The following is an 18,667-nucleotide window of genomic DNA, read 5'->3' as shown; positions in this document are numbered from 1 at the left end:
GTTAAGTCTTGTTGAGCTTAGTAGCTCAGCCTTGTTGTGGCTCCTGTTTTTCAGGTGAAGTTGCTGCTCCCGACCCCTCTCTTGCTGGCGCTTGGCCGCCCCAGCTCCCGCCGGGCTGGACGGTCGAGTGGGATCCCTCCTCGGACGGCGAGGAGAGGGATCAGTGATGTCCCGGCTGGCCTCACCAGGACATCCGACCCCGACGATTGCTTCCGCTAGTGTTTTACCTTCTGTTGTTTTCAGAAAGCTTGTAAAACTCTGATATTCCTTTCGCAACTAAAATCCAGTGGTTAATTTGTTAACTCTTGGGTGGACTTGTTGTACTCTCTGGAACCGCTCACCTTCGTGTGAGTCTGCTAAATCGGTCCTGTTCAAGTGGTTAAATCGGAGGAGAATCCGACGGCACTTCGTGTTTACTCGGCTTAGGCATGAGTGTCGCATATCAGGCGGCCAAATCATGTCTAACCCAGTAGATCCGAAGTGGATCCGCCACAACTAACTTGAGAAAGATAGTACCTTTGGGACAATACACCAAGAAGTTGATCAGGGTCCTTCTTTTTTTATTAGTCCATCCATCAGCCATAATAGTGCAACCAATTTGCCTCCAAGTTTTACGAAATCCATCAACAAAATTTCTAATTTCCTCAACACACTTTGCAAGTAATGGACCACACAAACTATTGAAATTTGGCCCCTTGTATCCTGAACCATATGCACACACAACATCAAGCATTGGCTGATAAAAGATGAAGTTACTTGCATTAAATGGAAGTGATGCATCAATAAACCATCTTGCCATACACAAATCAGTCTTTAACTTGACTTCTTCTCCTTGGAGCACACTCTTTATTGTAGGTTGATCCCCTGGGCCAGTTCTAGGCTTGAAATACTTGCCAAAACTAGGTGTAGCAATGTCTCTTTTTCTTCCTCTAGTTGCTGCAGTAGGAACATGCCGGGTTGGGGCTGCTTCAGTATTAGAGACATCACATGATTCCTCATCTCCAGGGTTAGGCCCATACGGGTTTTCTTCCTCATAGATCTCTTGCTGCTTCCTTTTCTTATCTTTCCAATTTTCAATGCTTTGATTCATTGCATGTTGAACCTCTGGACCAACCTTTGGACATCCAGCCACATTTCCTGGATATTTGGCTAGATGTTCCTTGAATCGATGGATTCCTCCTCCTTTCAAAATCATGTCACAGTACATGCACTTGATCTTCTTTTTTCCTTCCTCAGTAACTTGTGTACAATACCCCCATGCCGGATCAGTTTTTCTTCTTGTCCTTGCTTCTGTTCCAACCTCTTGGCTAGGGTGCTGCGCTATTGGGAGTGACTGAAGAATCCACTATGAATGTTAAGTGCCCAAAAAGACCAATCAGTACTTCAATAGTTCAATAATAAGTATACAAATCAGTAGTACCTACTCTAATTTTGTGCAATAATAAGCAATAATACTAATTTGTAGTGAGTAGTGACTAGTGAGTACTAACCATTAGTCATGGTAGATCAGAAATTCAGAACTTGCTGTTGCTGTCGATTGTCGAAGATCGACTGATTCAGGCACGACCGGCGCTTCGCCCAGGCGCGGTGGCGCTCCGCCGGTCCGCCGCTCAGGCGCGGACGCGCGCTGCCGCCGGTCCGCTGCGGCGCCGCCCAGGCGTGGGCCGCGTGGTGGCGCTAGCGCCCCGCCGGCAGCTGCCCAGGCGTGGTGGTGGCCCCGCCGGCTGGCCCACTCGCCCAGCGTGGACTAACGGAGGGAGGATGGGGGAACCGGCCAACCGGGATGGACCTGGGAGGTTGGGACCAGTGGACGGCGATGAAGGGGGCGGCGTGCGCCGGGCGCCGGTGCGTGCAGCGCCGCCGCCGGCCGCAATTTTTTTTTTCCACGCGATTTTTCCCTCCCGACTTCCCGAGTGCTTTGCTGCGCAGCGTGCCTAACCCTAAAAATTGAAGAATTCCATTTTTGCCCTCATGGAGATAAGGTTTCCCTGAATTGATAGAGGGGTATTTTGGTGAAGAATCGAACCAGTCCGGTTCAATCGGAACCGGCCGGTTCCACCAGTTTTTAACGGTCCAATTGCACGACCGATCTTTTAAGCGAACCGAGCTAGTTTAGGCCCTGGTCAGTCTTTTACCGGTCCAACCGCCGATCCGATCCGGTTCAATTAACTATGATGGCGTCCCTTCCTGCCTTTCTCTCTCCCGCTAGCACTGCCTTAAAACACACGCTGGAGCTGCTCCGAGTGCTTCCGGCTATTTTACCCTTCGACTCCTGACTTGTCAATTTTTTGCAGTAGACTTTTCCTTTCGGACCCGTCCATTTCGCTGCTACAGCCTGCCTGCCTACAGAGTTGGCAATTTTAAACAAGGCCGCAGCCACAACCAGGCCCAGCCTCACACAGCCCAACTCACTCACTCACCAGAGCGACCCCATCCCGGCCCATCTCGGCCCATTGCGCCGCGTGCCCGTGGCTAGTCCACAGGTCGGTCCAGGCTCCAGCCGCCCTCCATTCCCTACTTCACTTGCCCTCCCCCCTCCCCTCCCCTCCCACTCCCGAAAACCTCACAAAACCCTCGCTCCCCACCATCCGCCGCCGCCCGCGCCGCCGCCTGCACCACCCGCGACAAGATGAGGTGAGCACTAACCGTCCGCGCCCTCTCGATCTCGCGTCTCCTCTCCCTAGATTCGGCGCTCTCGCTTCCATGGGTTCGGTGGGAAATCGGGAGTTCGCGGCGTCCGCCTCCGTCCGCGTGGCGGATCTGGGGGCGAACGGGCGGGGAGCGCGTGGTCCCTTGCTGCCGTGGCCGTTGCTCCGTGCGAGCGCTAGGGTTTGCGCGCGGTGATGCGGCTGGACTAGATGGAATCGTTGGGTTCACCCTGTTTTTAATCCGGTTCAGATGTGCCGCTAGGGTTTCTGCGGTGCGGGTTTGTACGGCTTCGTTATGTTTCATTACGAGGTGCGGCTGTTTCGAATGGTTCCGTTGGTTGGGTGTGGATGGATTAGGAGGGGAAAGCCTAGGCGATTCTGCCGGTAACTGCAGTTCATGGCTGTGCCAGGATTTTGTGCTACACTTCTGTTTCAGTGTGTCCCTAGTTCTGATTCCGCCATTGGTTTCGGTATAATCCGGTGGTGGCTTTGTTAATTTACTGTTGTTGCATTTGATCTGGTACTCTTAAGATTTTGTTTCTTCGTGTGTAAGTCTAGATTCTTTATGAGGCCCTAGTAATGCCAGATATTTTGATGTGGTTTTAGGCATTTATTTCAGGACATAGATGGAGTAAATTTAAAGATCTGCCTTGTTATATTTTTCTGTTGTCCCTTTTGGTTTGCGTAGGTATTTATAGTTTAATAGACATGCCTACAGCTGCACTGTTCTATATTATCTTTTTCATATATGCTTTAACCGTATTTAGATTGTGCTTCTTACCACGGCTTGGATATATTTTGACTCTTTTCTTGCTTGTGATTGTGTAATTTCTCATGCTATTAAAATATTTGGACTCTGTTTATAATTAAACAAACTTCTTACAAATTAAAATGCATATTGGCTGGCTGGTACTATTTTCATGAAGGTACCTATGTTTTAACAAGTATTTGGACACGCAAATATTCAAAATAATATAGTTTTGTTCTTTTGTATATGAGATGGTAAATTAATTGTTCTATTTGTTGGTTATTTGATTCGTACATGCATGAATTTCACAGTGATATGCAATTTCATTTTCTTGAATGCTCATGATGAAACATTTTAGATATCGGTAGCTTGGTACATAGAATGGTTTAACCTTTTCTGTTCCATTTGAGGTTGTGGTTATGTTTTTCCTTTATTCCACTATTCTATATTGTTAAGATAAATAGCTATTCCTTCCGTCCCAAATTATAGGTCATTTTGGCATTTATAAATTCATAGGTTTTACTATGTATCTAGACATATTGTATATCTAGATGAATAGGAAAACCTATGAACCTAGAAATGCCAAAACGACCTAGAATTTGGGACGGAGGGATCATTGTGGTAAAATCTTCGTTTGATATGTAACATTGATACTGATGCTAACTGCCAATTGTGTTAATGCTCTGTTTGTCACTTGTTGCTATTACGAATGATGGATATTCCTTACGCTCACTACACATTTAAGCAGCGAGTAGGCTAATTGTAGAGGTTATTAAGTATGCTTTATAAGGTTATAGAGATATAAATTTCCTGTTGTGTGTTGATTTCTTGATGAGTGGTAATGTCTTCTGTAGTCGGCACCCTGAAGTGAAGTGGGCTCAGAGGATTGACAAGGTTTACATCACCGTACAGTTACCTGATGCAAAGGATGCTAAGGTCAATTTGGAGCCAGATGGTGTCTTCACATTCTCTGGCAGTGCTGGTACAAACCTGTATGAATTGAAACTAGATCTGAATGACAAAGTAAACGTGGAGGTAATGCATTGTCTTGTGGTACTAATATACAGGCTGAGTTTTAGTCCTTGATGTTGAAATGATGTGCTTGTTTTTTTCCCTTTTAATTTAACAGGCTAGCAAGATAAGTGTGGGTGTCAGGTCCATATTCTGTATTGTGGAAAAAGCTGAGGCCAAATGGTGGAAGAAGCTTGTTCGAGATGATCAAAGGGCACCTCACTTTGTCAAAGTTGACTGGGACAAATGGGTGGATGAAGATGATGACGGTATGTAATGTGCTCTTTGTAGCTCCTAAATTATTGGATACTTTAATGGCAGGTCATTTACTTTGTCATTCAGGTCTAGTTTCAAATCGTACAAGTTTAAGCAGCTGAACATGAATTTTGATAAACAGAAGGCACATAAGAATTTAGTTACTTGATAAATCCGCTGCACCTTCGGACAGTGCATGAGCAGCTGTATCTAGTTTTGACTTAAAAAAATATTTCACGAGCAGCACCTTTGCATTTAGATTGTACCCAACTTGGTCTAGAGGCTACATGCAACTTACTCGAGGCAGCAAACTTCTCCCTTAGTTTTTTTCTCCATCTGCTTTATCCAAAAAAAGATGTCTATCCTTGCTTCAGAATACCACTTGGCCTATTTAATATGTGAACTTGATAGCACGACTTGAAGTTTCGTAAAGTTGAACTAGAAAATTCTGCTTGACACTAATCTGCAAGTAGATTATTCATTACATGGGGCATGGGCATCTTAAAGTTCTTACATTCAGATTTTCCTTATTACATTGATATTTTCTTTTCTTAGGTGGTGATGTCAACTTGGATGGGATGGACTTCTCGGTAAATATCCTTTTATCAGTTTTTTTATCTTGATAGATTATGTATTTGTGTCATTGTGTTACACTGGTCTGATGTTTTTCATTCATGTCCTTTTTGTAGAATTTTGGCGGTATGGGCGGCATGGGTGATATGGCTGGTCTTGGCGGTATGGGTGGCATGGGTGGTCTGGGCGGTATGGGTGGCATGGGTGGTCTGGGCGGTATGGGTGGTCTGGGTGGCATGGGTGGTATGGGAATGGATGAGTTTGAGGATGAGAGTGATGATGAAGGTTTGTATTTCTTCTGTTTTTGTACCCTTCTACTTTTCTTGCTAGATGATGCCTAGATGATAACAAAAACATACATCAAATCCAAATTATGGCAGCACTCCTAGGAATATGCAGCTCAATCAATAAGCTAATTCTTTGTTATTTATTTTCATTTGATATAGCTTGACATTAAACAAAAGGGCAATCTATGAAAGATTGTAATTTCCCATCTAATGATGACTTAATAGTGCTGATCACATCTGTCATACTGATTAAATACGAATTAGAATGCTGATTACATTGTCCTTTTCAACAAGGGAACTACGTAGTTAATGTTGTAACAGATATAAAGATTAGTTTATCCTGAAATACATACATAGCTACACCTATCTCTTAAAGAACTCATGGTTACATTATGCAAGATGATTTATTTCAATTACTACATTATACATATCTACTACATAAATGTACTCTTGATGCGTTATTATGGTGGGTTAGACCTGATTGTATTGGCCCTAGCTGCAGTATAGGTTTCTCAAAAAGGTCCTATGAGCAAGTGTAAGTCTGGCAAATCAGTGTCAGCTCCAAGTTTTATTCCTTTTTTTATATAAATATTATCATGCAGTGTACTGGAACTATACTTTACGGTTTGTGCGGTCTGCATATGGTATCACTGTAGCAAATACTACCTCAACATACTAACGTCATGTCTTTTACTCTTTTTGCCCCCTTGTTAGAGGAAGTGTCAAAGCCGCAAGCTGCGGAGAAGGCTGGTGAGGCCGAGAAGACGGAGGCTGCTGAAGCCAAGACAGAGACGGCTCAGAGCAGTTGAAGAGGCTTCCTGCATGATCTAAAAAAGATTTGTATCGCATGTTCTATGGATTCTGTCTGAGGAAAACCTTTTACGCTGTGGCACTGGCTGGCAGGTCCCGTTGACTTGTCATGAAAACTAGCGTTGGTCTTTTGATTGGGCTTCCGACTTTCGCGCCCAGCATATTATGGATTCCTGATATTGTTTCCGTGATGCTTTCCTTTTTGCTAATGTGAGATTGGTTGTGTTGATTGCTTTGTTTCTGTGTTTTTGGTCTTACGAAAAGCTGGAGCGGTGCGAACGGCCTGATCAAAAAAGTCTCACATGATGAGCTTGGGATAAGTGGTCATCAGGTCTACCCTTGGGACAAATTTAGGAGGATGCAACGCGACCGAAAGAGACATAACAAAGCATCTGGCAGTTTTGATAACCTTGGTATGTTTTACTTGAGAAGGTTTTGATTTGTGTAGTGAGGCGATCCATACCTACCTCGTTGAAATCGGTTCATCCTTTACTACCCCTCCCACGCACAGATGACCGTAAACCAAGTTCAACCGACAGCAGACAATCCCATCATTTGTCCGTCGCCTACCAATTACAATCCCATCATTAGAAGAGCTACTGCATCATAATACTTGCGCATCTGTCAACCAGCACAAACACAAATGCAGCCACAGTCGAAGAACAGAAGATAAGGTTCCCATAATTCAGACCCATAGCCTTAAATTCTACTTGGCTAACATGAGTGCAGCAACATTGGACGTTATTCAGTACTGAGATAAACCAACACCCGGAATAAAGTAATTGCTCATGGAGTTAAGATTGGAATTGCCAAAGGAGGGCTCTTGGCAATTCTTGCTCCATTGCCTTCCTCCATTGACGACCATCCCACACAGTATGGAGCCAATTAAGAGTAGCTGGGCTTTGATACAGAATTTGGGGCTGTCTCCACATCACATCTGTTCGTTCATTCCTCCTCTTCTGGCTTCAAGTTAGGAACAAGTTCACCTAGCAGTTGTGTTAGCTCTATGGCGTGGTGGAAGTATGGGCAAGCTTGCTTTTGTTCCAGGGATGTTGTTCCTGGAACCATAGGGCATCGTGATCCCAATTGTCGGTGGCATCCTACTGCCATCGTTCCTGGAACACAGCAGCTAATGATTGCATGCAATCTGCTTGTGTTTTCGAGCGCAAGATACATGCTTTGAGAAGATACGTATGTCACCATGTGGGAAATTAGGGTACGATAACGTACTCTCAGGAAGACTTCGGATTCACTAGGAGAGGCGAGCAGTGGCTTCCTCATCGTCGCGATCAATGGTGAGAAGGTGGCCAGGTTCACACCCGATCAAGGAACTTGTTTTCCCAGCCAGCGCAGGAAAAGTGATGTGAAATACCTTGTTGTCAGCCATGGATACGAATTCCACAGCTCCAGACTTGTCAACATCTTTGCTTATCAGAATCCATAGGGCAGACATGCCCTATCAGAATGAAGGAGGTTCCAAACATAGCAGACTGCTGTGAATATGATGAAATATTTTACATCTGTGATGGTATCAATGATGCTCACAACAAAATCCTGCATAAAAGTTGTCCATTAACTATTTTTCATGCAGATATTTTTTTACAAGGATCTTCCATATGGAATGGTGGAGAGAGATCAGAGCTGCTATGCTTGCTAGCATATATAGATCTACTAAGAGAGTATGTAGTGGTGGGATAATTGCAGGTAAGGAGAGGAAGAGAGGATAATGAGGGGATCGGAATGATATTGAAACCCTAGCACTGAACCCTGCATTAGATATGTATTCGAAGCTAGGTTTGCATATGGCGGCATATACATGCATTTAAACTCACTCTTGATGTTTAATTTGGCGTCTCTGGGAAATGGGGGGGGGGGGGGGGGGGGGGAGGGCAAGGCGGTTCGTCAAATTGTCACGATTGATGTTTAATTTGGCGTCTCTAGGAAATGGTGGGGGGGGGGGGGTGGCAAGGCGGTTCATCAAATTGTCACGATTCAAGACGTGTGGGGATACTTCCAAACAACGGCACCCCAAAATTAACTATATGTTGGATATGCGCGGAGTGCCTGAGTTTGGTTGCATTGACAATAAAAACACAATGGCTTGAGAGAAATTGGAATTGTTAACAAACTTTCACATAAATGTTAACCATTAACACAATGGCTTAGAAAATGCATTTGAGTCAATTAATCAGACGGTGTTACGTGGTACCGTCTATTTTAGGGTCTAAAAAAGGCAGCTTTTCTTAAGGCAACATTTATTTAGGGCTTTTAGTCGATAGTGGAAAAAAGAATTGTGTGCGATATCCAGATTGCAGATGCATTTTGATCCACCATTTGGAATATCTCGTTGGTTTTGACCCTTTCTGGCATGGTGCTAGCTCTAACCAGTCACTAAGCATGTGCCAATTGCCTAATAGGATGATCACAGCACTTAGTGGTTTGGATGTGTCATCAAGTGTGGTAGCCCTTTCTCGTTGATTTTTTTTATTTTGGAACAACAAACACTAATTAATAAAAAAATTTCTGTATTCTAAAATATTTGGTAGTTTTATAGTTATCAAGATCTTTATTGTATTGAATAATATTTTCTAAAGTAATACAAAAAAATATAGGATATATAAATTTTTTGCATTCATGCCATTGCATGCAATTTTTATTTGCTTAGAATAGTTGTTTCTGAATTTCGTAAATTTATCCAGGCTTAATTAAATTCTATTTTCTTGATTTTTTAAATTTTTGTTGAGTAGTAACCGCTTTTCCGTTATTGTCAAAAAATCTCCTTTTAGATCTGAAGCGGTCATGAGATTGGGCCGAGCCCTTTCCTACCCCTAACTCTAGGGACCAAGCCCAGTCTTCAGCCGACAACAAATTGGCGCTTTGGCGAAGGTATCTGCGCGAAACCTTCATTTGCTTTGGAAGCTGGGCCCATCCCAAAACGTCCTCGATAACAATATGTTTGTTCGTGCCTTTGCTTCAGGTTGTGAATCAGATAAGGAAAATATAGGTGTTACACATTAATACAAAAGTGTTAGTAACCATCATGGTATGTGGAAAAGGATAAGTGATGTTTTGGTAAATGTAAGCAGTAATTTTTTTTATGCTGGATCCTTGAAAGAAGAAGGACCAAAAACTTGATGTATTATACAATATCTAACCATCTATAGGATATCTTGTCTTCTCGTGTTGCGAGACATGATAGCTGGCTCTCATTTTTATCTTTTGGCTCGACCATCTTAAGCCTTCCGTCGGCATCGCTACAAGTCATGTTATGGATGGATATTGTAGCTATACCGATACCTTTGCCGTCCATCAATATAATGCGCCAAATCTTGGGGTGGCATAAATTTGTGCTATTATATAAATAGGTCGGTTGCGCTTCATCTTCCTCACCGACATCACACAAACAACTTATACCTGTGGAAAACGATATAGGTAATGTTTTGGTAAAGGTAAGCAATGATTCATTTATTTTAACAATATTTAACCATCTGTTGTGTTGCGAGACATGATATATAGCTGCCTCTCATTTCTATCTTTTGGCTTGACATCTTAAGCCTTCTATCAGCATCGCTACAAAGTCACCTACGTTATAGATAGATATTGAGCTAGACTGATATCTCCGCCGTTCATCCATACTCTATCCTGAGCAATTCTTCGGGTGGCATCAATTTGTGCTATTATATAAATAGGTATGTTGTGTTTCATCTTCCTCAACTTATAACACTGGTTTGCAATGTGGGCCTCTAATGATGGAAATGATCCTGTGGAGACTACCAACACAATTGGTTCTCCTCGTGTGCTCTTAGTTGATGATTCTCCATCTGATTGCCTTAGGACCTGCGTCCACTTAAGGCGCCATAATGTTCTAGGTATGCCTTGGTATATATTATGAATTTTCTACGTATTTTAACATGCAAAACAATCTTTGAACAAGTATTTCTTTCAAAGCTTCAATTCTTTTCCGCCAACTTTAACTGCTTTATGGGGCACTAATATATCTGTTTTGGATCAGATACAACTTGAACTGTAGCATCAGTAGGAAGTTAGAACCATTAAAGTTAGATTACAGTTTATGTTACATTTTGAGTTCTCCGTCCTCCTAACTACCTTACCTGTTTTCCTAATTTTTTTTGTGATTGATATTTCAGTGACTGCTGTCAAATTCCCATGGCAAGCCTTAGAGCTCTTGAATCAGGTATATTATTAGTTTTTCAAATCCTATTGGACACAATCTTTTTTCTATCTATTCTTTAAATTTGTTTTATTTCTCAATATTTTTTTTCTTGTAATGTCCTGTTTGAGGTGAATGTGCCTATGAACTATGTTTACGTTTCAACACAGGAACATGTGGTGAACCTAGTTCTAACTGTGGATCGAATTCTAGATCATATGAGTGGATATGATCTACTGATGGAAGTGAAGGTACAACACATCCACTGGAAAAAAAAGAACTCCTAAATTTATTTTTTCCCATTGGATTCCTCTTTGTTTGCTGAACAAATTTAATCTCCAGTGTATTTAATATTCTGAATATAGTTCGGTAATGACCAAATATTTTATCTTCCATCCAGAAATCACCAAAGTTAAACCATCTCCCAGTGGTGATTATCTCCGATGATATGATCCATGAAAGGGTCAAAAGGTAAGTAAGCACAACATCATCGGTAAATTCCATTAGTTAAAATGTTAAACATATGTGTTACTCCTATATGAGTAATAAAACTATATTTGTGCAGGTGCTTGGATGGGGGAGCCAAGGACTACATCCAAAAGCCTATGGAGTATAGTCATGTTACTCGCATTTTAAGCTACATTTGATGTAGAAAATAATGGCAGTAAACAAAAGATGGAATAAAACTTCCATATATAAGGGACTACCTATCTCGCATCCTATTAATCAAATATGTAAGCCTTAATGTATTATCTCATTACCATCTCATGAGGTGTGCTTTAATTAATTGGCCTCAACTGGTTAATAATACTATTATGTTCTCTGAATATTTGAGTATTGTTAATGTTGGTCACTGGGTTCTTCTCTGAATATTTGAGTATTGTTTATGTTGGCCACGGGGAATATAAGGCCGAGTATCTGATGTGTATGTAGTGATGTGCTTTCCTCTTGTACTGCATAGTAATGTTTGTGTCTCTTGGTGACTTGTGTGTTCACAATAGAAATTCAATTCAAGTAAGAACGGTTCCTCTGCAGTTATTGCAGAGGGACTCGGTCACTGTTGCATGGGTCCAATCATGGTGGGTCCATGTGTCAAGTGGACAAGTCCCCTGAGGTAACTGCGGAGGATCTCTTTTTTTTCATAAGGCATGGTTTGGGGAGCGTTTGATACGAGGTGCTAAACTTTAGCAGCGTCATATAAGATATTTGGATGCTAATTAGGAGAACTAAATATAAACTAATTATAAAACTAATTGCACATATGGAGTCTAATTCGCGATACGAATCTGTTGAGGCTAATTAATCCATCATTAGCAAATAGTTACTATAGCACCGTATTATCAAATCATGAACTAATTAAGTTTAATAGATTCGTCAAGCAAATTAGACTCCATCTGTACAATTAATTTTGTAATTAGTCTATATTTAGTATTTCTAATTAGCATCTAACATCCGGTGCTAAACTTTAGCGGAGGTGGTTACAGATGGATGCAGGGGCGGATCCAGGGCCCGGGCTGCCCGGGCTGCAGCCTGGGGCGAGATCATGGAGTCCCTTTAACCTATGTGCTGTTTAGCCTAACAAAATGAAGCTTAGGAGACAAAATTAGACTATTTTAGGTGTGATTCAACAGCTCAGCCCGGAGCGTAGCCCCATTCTGAATCCGCCTCTGGATGGATGGGTGCAAGAGGATGGTGATCTCAGGACGTGACTAGTAGCATGGGATGGAGATGGAGGAGGGCTGCTCCCGGGCCCTCACCGGCGGTCGGCGTTGGAGCGCCCTTTGTATAGTTGCACATGAACTACTGTCTGCGCATCCCTGTTCACACCGCAAAGGCACCACGACCAAGCCGGCATGTTACGAACCCATCTAGGGATTAGATTTGCTTTACGTCCTTGGAAAGAAAAAGATACCATATCCAACACGATGTTTACGGGGGCGAAGACCAGCGAGGGCGGTGTGCAGGTGTTGGGCTAAAAAATTTTGGGCTATGTTTAGTTCCTTCAAAACTTCCAACTTTGACACTATGCGAAAAGAAGATTTCCCATCACATCAAACTTGCGGTACATGCATGGAGTACTAAATGTAGACGAAATCAAAAACTAATTGCACAGTTTTGTTGTACTTTGCGAGACGAATCTTTTGAGCCTAATTAGTCAATATTTGGACAATAATTTACAAATATAAACGAACGCTACAGTGTGATACAATGCTATAACAGTAATTTTGCACCTCCAAACTTTGGGCAACTAAACAAGGCCATTGTTTGAGCTTTCTGATAGTTTCTTAGCGTAAAAAGCTAGAAGTTCAAATAAATAGTGAACTTCTTGAAAGATTAGGAACTCAGAAAATGAGTTTACATGAAAAACTTCGTATCATTTTGAGCCCAGAAAACTAAACACGTCGTCTAAAAGTTATTTATTGTTGGTTTTTCAGAACAAAAGCCAGCAGCAGTTTTTTAGCTTCAAAACTACTAAAGAAACATGCCTTAAACAGATTAGCTCGTTATTGTGGGAGACTAGAGGGGTCTCTTGCAAAGAAACAAGTGTACGATAGGGTCCATTAGTATGATTGGGCCCCTCCGCCAATGGACCAAGCTATCTCACGTTTCAGCGGTGCAGCCGGTGCTTGCTGGTGCTGCAGCGTTTCATGTATCCCGTCTACACTCAGTCACGCTCACACGCTCCTACTCCCGTCGGGAAAAGCCGACAGAAGCGTTAAACACGTGCCGTTGAACAAACCGCACCAGCTGTGGCACATCCACCACGCATGGAGCAACCCTAATAAATTATCCATTTAACTCCGATAAAAAGATTCCTCTCTACATTAAGTTGCTTATTCCAACACACTATTCATTTCCCACTCTTTAAATTTCAATAGCCAGGTTCCTCTCTAAAAATCTACACTCTCCATCCAATCCAACAGCATCTCCATTTCACACTACAACAAACTCCATTTTGCAGTCTCCAATTTTAGCGTGGGACCCACATTTGGCAAGCCAAACTTGCTTGCTAAGTTTGGAGAGTGTGGGTGAGTATTTAGCAAGCTGAATGGGATAGCCATTCGGATAACAACTCTGTTAGAGCATACTTTTCCAGCAGACTTACCAAAATTTGGCTCGAAGAGTGGGATAGCCATTCTCTTGGAGATGCTCTTACGTAGCCCCATTAGCCTCATCCTTGTTCCATGCAGGGTCCAGGCTTTAAGGCATGTTTGTTTGTGCGAGATGTAGTTCTTGGAATTTTTTTTAAAAGAGCTACCGCTAGTTTTGTCTAGAAAAGTCAAAAGTAACTTTCAAAGATGTTTTTAGCTTTCAAGTTTTAAAAAGTAAAAAAATTTGAAAACATTTTTTTAACTTTCCAGAAGTTGTGCTTGAAGTTTGCTTTTTGTTTGATCTTATAATTTTTCACGTTGAAAAGTTGCCTAGAAGCTCAAATAAACGTACCCCAAATCATGCACTTGACCATCGTGATCCCATTCGTAGGTGGTATGCGTCAGCTTTCTCTTACAGAAAAAAAAATATTTTTCATCCCTACGTGACATCCATTATGTTTTAATTGGCGCAAATCAATCCATTATTTCCTTAACTAATTAAATTAACTAATTAAATCGGTACACTAATCATCTCTACTTAGGTTTAACTGTGGTTTAGTGCCATCTGATAGCTGTTTAAATTATAATCATTTGCCCAATCACTGCTTAGACACGTCATTATTGCTAACATCTTCCGTGTACTTATATACTACTATGAATAAAGAATCTATTCTAACTTAAATATTTTAGACGCTAATAAGAGTCTAGTATGAATCGTTTTTTTTTTATTTTTATTTTTCCCCCTTTCTCCTTTGTTGTGCTTCGATGACCATCCTGGTCGGTATGATGATTGATGAGCATCGTGATGCCGCATCCATGCATCTGTCAAACTTCGCTCAGTTTCAAGTGTACAAGATTTTCTCATAAAATTTATATTTTATCATGATAGCATTGATTAATCAAATAATTGTATAGCTAAAAAAATGTCAGATGGCATGAAACCATTTAACAAACGAAACATGGAGGAGGATTAGTGCATCGATTTAGTTAGTTAAGAGATTGATTTGTACCGATTAAAATATAAAGGATGGAAGTCACACTTTCGTGATATTAATATCCTTCTCTTAAAGCATATCTAGTAGTTTTCCAATAAATATTTTCTAATACTAGTTAATAGAGATATCCCAATATCACTTTCAATGTTATTGGGAGAGTTGCTTTTGCAGTATAATCTCATCCCAATCCAACTACCGTATTGGAAGAGTCACAACTCCTTTATTTTAGGGAGAGTTGGGGTGAATTGGGTTGTCCCAATAATTATTGGGAAAAGATAAAGGTAAAGGGAGACTGCTGGAGATCCTCTTAGAGCATCTCCAGCAGATTGCTTCACCCCTAATACCAAAAATCTACCATTTAGGAGATATTGGAGATGAGAGAGAGTTCCAGCCAATCTCTTCCCCAATAACAAAATTTTTTTGGCTGCCAAAAACTCAGCTCCTTGATGTAGGGTAGACGCAACTCTATCAAGTGCTCTCCCATATCGACAGTTAATTTGGCGCGTGGAAGTTTCCGAATGGGAGATGCTCACCTCATCGAGCTCCATGGCACCAAATTCGCACGTGTAGCTGTAGCCGAAGTGCAGCCCAACGGCGTATGGGAGTTTGGCAGCCGTCGCGGGAAGGAGGAGACAACAGGTGCCACTGTTGCACGTTTGCCTCGCCGCCATGGCCCAAGGCTGTGACAAGGAGCAACTTTGCCCACACTCCTCTTCACCAGCTCGATCTTGGTGCAGGGGTAAGGAGGAGGCTGGACCAGGGCGGGTGAGCGGGTGGAGGCGAGGCGATGTCTAGCATGTGGGAGCTTGCCTACCACCGTGGGTAGGAGGAGTCGGCAGGTGCCGCCGCCACTGGTGAAGCCGAGAGGGTGGTGGATCTGAGCGGCCGCCGCCAGCGGAAAGGGATGGTGCCGTCGCGGGTGAGGTCGGGAGGGGACGTGGCTATCACGAGTGAGGCCAAGAGGGGTGGTGGAGATGAGCAACGGCTGCCACTGCTAGGAGGGTGGGGGCAACGCAAGCGAGGCCGGCGTTAGTGCGAGGCAGAGAGAGGAAGAGTGGAGGAGGAGGAAGGACCGGAAGGGGAGGTGGGGACTCAGTGGAGGGGATGAAACATTTACACACTGACAGGCGAGGCCCACCTATAAGGAAGGATTTTGGAGATGATCTTTTGGTAGTCTGCTGTAGCAATGGACTCTAAAAACCCAAAAACTGCTATTGGAGATGGAAGAGAAAATATTTTTGCAATAGGATTTTGGTAACCTGTTGGAGATGCTCATACTGACTACCAACCACTCAAATAGGCCAATGGGTTGAGACCTGCGTTGTTGGTGAGCTACGCGTTCGCAGCGCTCTGCACTCTGTGCGACTCAGGCCCTATTTGGATGCTTCCAGATTTTGAGAATCTGGAAGCTAGAAGATGACCTGCTTCCAATTAGGTCGGATTTTGGAGAAGATTCTGGAATTCAGATTCTCGAATTCTCACAATTCCAAAATCCGCAGCCAGGTTGCTTCCAGCAGCTACTGGATCGCAAAATTACAATTCGTCCCACCCCCAATCCATTCCAGCAGTGTCCCGTCCTCTCCCCCGGCTTCCATCCGTCCGCATCTCCATCCTGCGTTGCATGCCAGGCTCGCTCGCCTCCCGCATCTCCAACCTCTGCCACCTCCTCTCCCCGTCTGTCCCTGCCCAAGAGCCGACGTGCGGCCTCCTCCTCTATTCCTCACTGCCCCAGCTCCCTTCCCTCCCTCCTCGCCTTCTCATGCTGTCTAGGCCACTCGAGATTGGATTCATGCAAATTTCTGTATTCGGTCCACGATGCATGAGCTGCTAATTCAAGGGGATGGAGACATGGTGGAAATTGTGCCAGCTGATGAAACTGCTATCATCGTTGTAGCTGATGTTCCATTCTGGGAGTCTGACAAGGTGCGATGTTTGTCTGGAAAAGTTTGGGAAGAAGATGAATTCATGGATGTTGCAGGTTTCTTGTTCCAGACAGGTCAAGCAGATGATGAGGAAGCGTAGATGAAAATGTTTCTATCAACTGACTGGTTAATTTGTATTCATATGCAATGAGTCAAAGATGACAGTATGTAAAAGCTGATGAACAATTCATCGCCTTAGATAGCCAATATCTGTTGATATCGCCTTTAGCACAAAAATATAAATAAATATGTTTTCATTTAAAGAAAAAGTATTGCCGATGGAAGTTAACTACATCAATAAACTTTGTCGTGCGAGCTTTTTCATATTGATGGATTACAGAAGCCGATGATTGTATTCATCATCTGTAGGATAGCCGATATCTTGGGATATCATCTTTAGAACAAAAAATACAAAGAAAATACAAGAGGAAGTGCAAGTTTGATGAGGAGTGAAGTCCTTCTATTCTGGCATCTTCGAGAAGCTAGCTGGAGATGGTAACGGAGGCACGTCACGAGGATTCTTCTTGCATCGTGACCTCCTGGCTTCACAAAAGAGACAGCGAAGGGAGGAAGCATCCTAGTCTATTTCATGAGAATTCTTCTAGCATCTGGTGGTCATGGATTTTCTATGAGCTTCAAGTATTATTAGCTTCTAGCCTACGAGTCCTATTCTTTGAGCCATAGTTTTTGGTGATGAGAGGTGCTAGCGCTGGTGGTCTATTTATAGCAAGATTGCTGGTATGCAGTCAAGGTAGTACATAAGGCTCATGAGTTATAACGACAGGAATTTTCAGCTTTTACGTATCGCCAGAGTAATAGTGTACCCGTGAGGTTTGGCCTGGTCTAGAGTGGCAAAGATGATTCATTACATCAGGTCAAGAAAAGTAAAGGTGGCATTGACAGGTCGCTTTCAAAGGGTGAAATAATTGTGCACAAGTTGAGGATAGAGATTAAAGCAGATCAATTGTTCTTTAAAAGACCTTTTCAATGACCTCTATCGCGCGCAGGCAGATCTGGTCAACATCAGCTATCAGCTGCAGGTTTTCATCGTCAGATCCTGGGATATCATTGACTTGTAGATGCTAACGACGCACTTGGTTGATAGAGGTAGCCAAATCTTTGATCTTTTCCTGGATTGGAATGGGATAAACATTGAGCTTGCCTTGAGATTTTGAGATTGCTTGGTTCACTTGGTTTAGTTCAAGCATCACTTGGTCTCATTTTGCCTCTAGGGTCTTCAAATTGTGTTCTTCAAGAGAAAGAGAGGCGCCAAGTCTGTCAACTTCTTGCTTTAGTTCTTTGGCTTTTAGCTGAATGGCATTTAATTGAGTGCTAGCTTGACGATTAGCTTGCCTATCGGCTATACGCTTTTTGGCTCCCTGGACTTCAGAATAGTGTGACTCAATGAAGGTTGCAGGAGTCAATAATGAGATTAGTTCATCAGTCAGATGAGTCCTGATTTGCCTCAATAACCTCTGGATTGGCTCAGCATTTTCTAGCAGCACAGATGTGTCTTGATGTAGTAGCTACAGGATGGCTGATAGCTAATCTCTGATGTCTGGATGGTTCTGTACTGAATGGCTTGTGCCAGTATCTTCTTCATCTGCAAATTCTTATATGCTAACAAGAAAAGGTCTGGCATTGATGGATTGGCAGCCTGTGGAGAAAGTTGTTTAGATCAAGAATCAAATATTTCAATAGGTGGAGATAATTTACATACTTGGATAGGGATTTCTTGTTGCTGAATGCCATGTTCAGAGTCTTCCTCATCGGCTGTAATTCTTGGTGATTGCATAGCCGTTGGGGCATTTCTGGCTAAGTAGTCTTTTCTTCAGCCGATGGTTCACCCTGCAAGTAAGCATGGATTAGAATATGTGTTAAACACAGAAGCATTGGGTTGCATGGACGAAGATATTACCAAGGTGATTTCTTGGATCAGCGACTGCTGTCAGCTTGGCACAGGATGGTCTTCTGGGATTTCCATGTTCAACTGAGGAGCCGATGCTGATGCTAATGCCGATGCTGATGCTGATGTTCCCATTAACAACTGATTGAAAGAATCCATCAATGCAAAACAAGGAGAAATTCATAGGTGGAGTTAATGTTGCTATACCATTGAGACCATTTTCTTCAACCGGAGATGTGTTTCTTGTTG

The 18,667-nt window shown here is 42.7% G+C and overlaps 2 protein-coding genes across 3 annotated transcripts; both read left to right on the top strand.

Annotated features, from left to right (window-relative positions):
• Positions 1 to 2,489: 2,489 nt before the first annotated feature.
• LOC117861288 (uncharacterized protein OsI_027940) lies at positions 2,490 to 6,561 on the top strand. 2 transcript variants are annotated; one of them, XM_034744820.2, is made up of 6 exons: positions 2,490 to 2,634; positions 4,251 to 4,431; positions 4,526 to 4,676; positions 5,218 to 5,252; positions 5,352 to 5,520; positions 6,237 to 6,561. In XM_034744820.2, the coding sequence occupies exons 1-6, from the start codon at positions 2,630 to 2,632 to the stop codon at positions 6,329 to 6,331; spliced, it is 636 nt and encodes a 211-aa protein (XP_034600711.1). In that variant the 5' UTR covers positions 2,490 to 2,629; the 3' UTR covers positions 6,332 to 6,561. The 2 variants fall into 2 exon arrangements, with proteins under 2 accessions (XP_034600711.1, XP_034600710.1); XM_034744819.2 differs by lacking the exon at positions 2,490 to 2,634 and having other exon boundaries at positions 4,213 to 4,431.
• Positions 6,562 to 10,065: 3,504 nt separating this feature from the next.
• On the top strand, positions 10,066 to 11,150 carry LOC117861816 (two-component response regulator ORR12). Its single transcript, XM_034745347.1, has 5 exons — positions 10,066 to 10,201; positions 10,481 to 10,527; positions 10,674 to 10,754; positions 10,904 to 10,974; positions 11,069 to 11,150. Exons 1-5 carry the CDS (start codon positions 10,066 to 10,068, stop codon positions 11,148 to 11,150), a joined length of 417 nt encoding a protein of 138 aa, XP_034601238.1.
• Positions 11,151 to 18,667: the final 7,517 nt, after the last annotated feature.

Source organism: Setaria viridis, chromosome 6 (genome assembly GCF_005286985.2).
Source record: "Setaria viridis chromosome 6, Setaria_viridis_v4.0, whole genome shotgun sequence".
Lineage (NCBI taxonomy): Eukaryota > Viridiplantae > Streptophyta > Magnoliopsida > Poales > Poaceae > Setaria > Setaria viridis.
The sequence above is the reverse complement of the archived record's forward strand: the minus strand, read 5'-3'. Positions and strand labels throughout refer to the sequence as shown.

What these genes read in the sequence shown, in the direction of transcription:
- LOC117861288 (XM_034744819.2), top strand. Translation starts at nt 4,228, where the DNA reads ATGAGTGGTAATGTCTTCTGTAGTCGGCACCCTGAAGTGAAGTGGGCT. An exon ending in GGTGGATGAAGATGATGACG is followed by an intron (nt 4,677 to 5,217) that starts GTATGTAATGTG and finishes TTCTTTTCTTAG; the next exon opens with GTGGTGATGTCAACTTGGAT. An exon ending in TGGATGGGATGGACTTCTCG is followed by an intron (nt 5,253 to 5,351) that starts GTAAATATCCTT and finishes TCCTTTTTGTAG; the next exon opens with AATTTTGGCGGTATGGGCGG.
- LOC117861816 (XM_034745347.1), top strand. Translation starts at nt 10,066, where the DNA reads ATGTGGGCCTCTAATGATGGAAATGATCCTGTGGAGACTACCAACACA. An exon ending in AAGGCGCCATAATGTTCTAG is followed by an intron (nt 10,202 to 10,480) that starts GTATGCCTTGGT and finishes TTGATATTTCAG; the next exon opens with TGACTGCTGTCAAATTCCCA. An exon ending in CCTTAGAGCTCTTGAATCAG is followed by an intron (nt 10,528 to 10,673) that starts GTATATTATTAG and finishes GTTTCAACACAG; the next exon opens with GAACATGTGGTGAACCTAGT.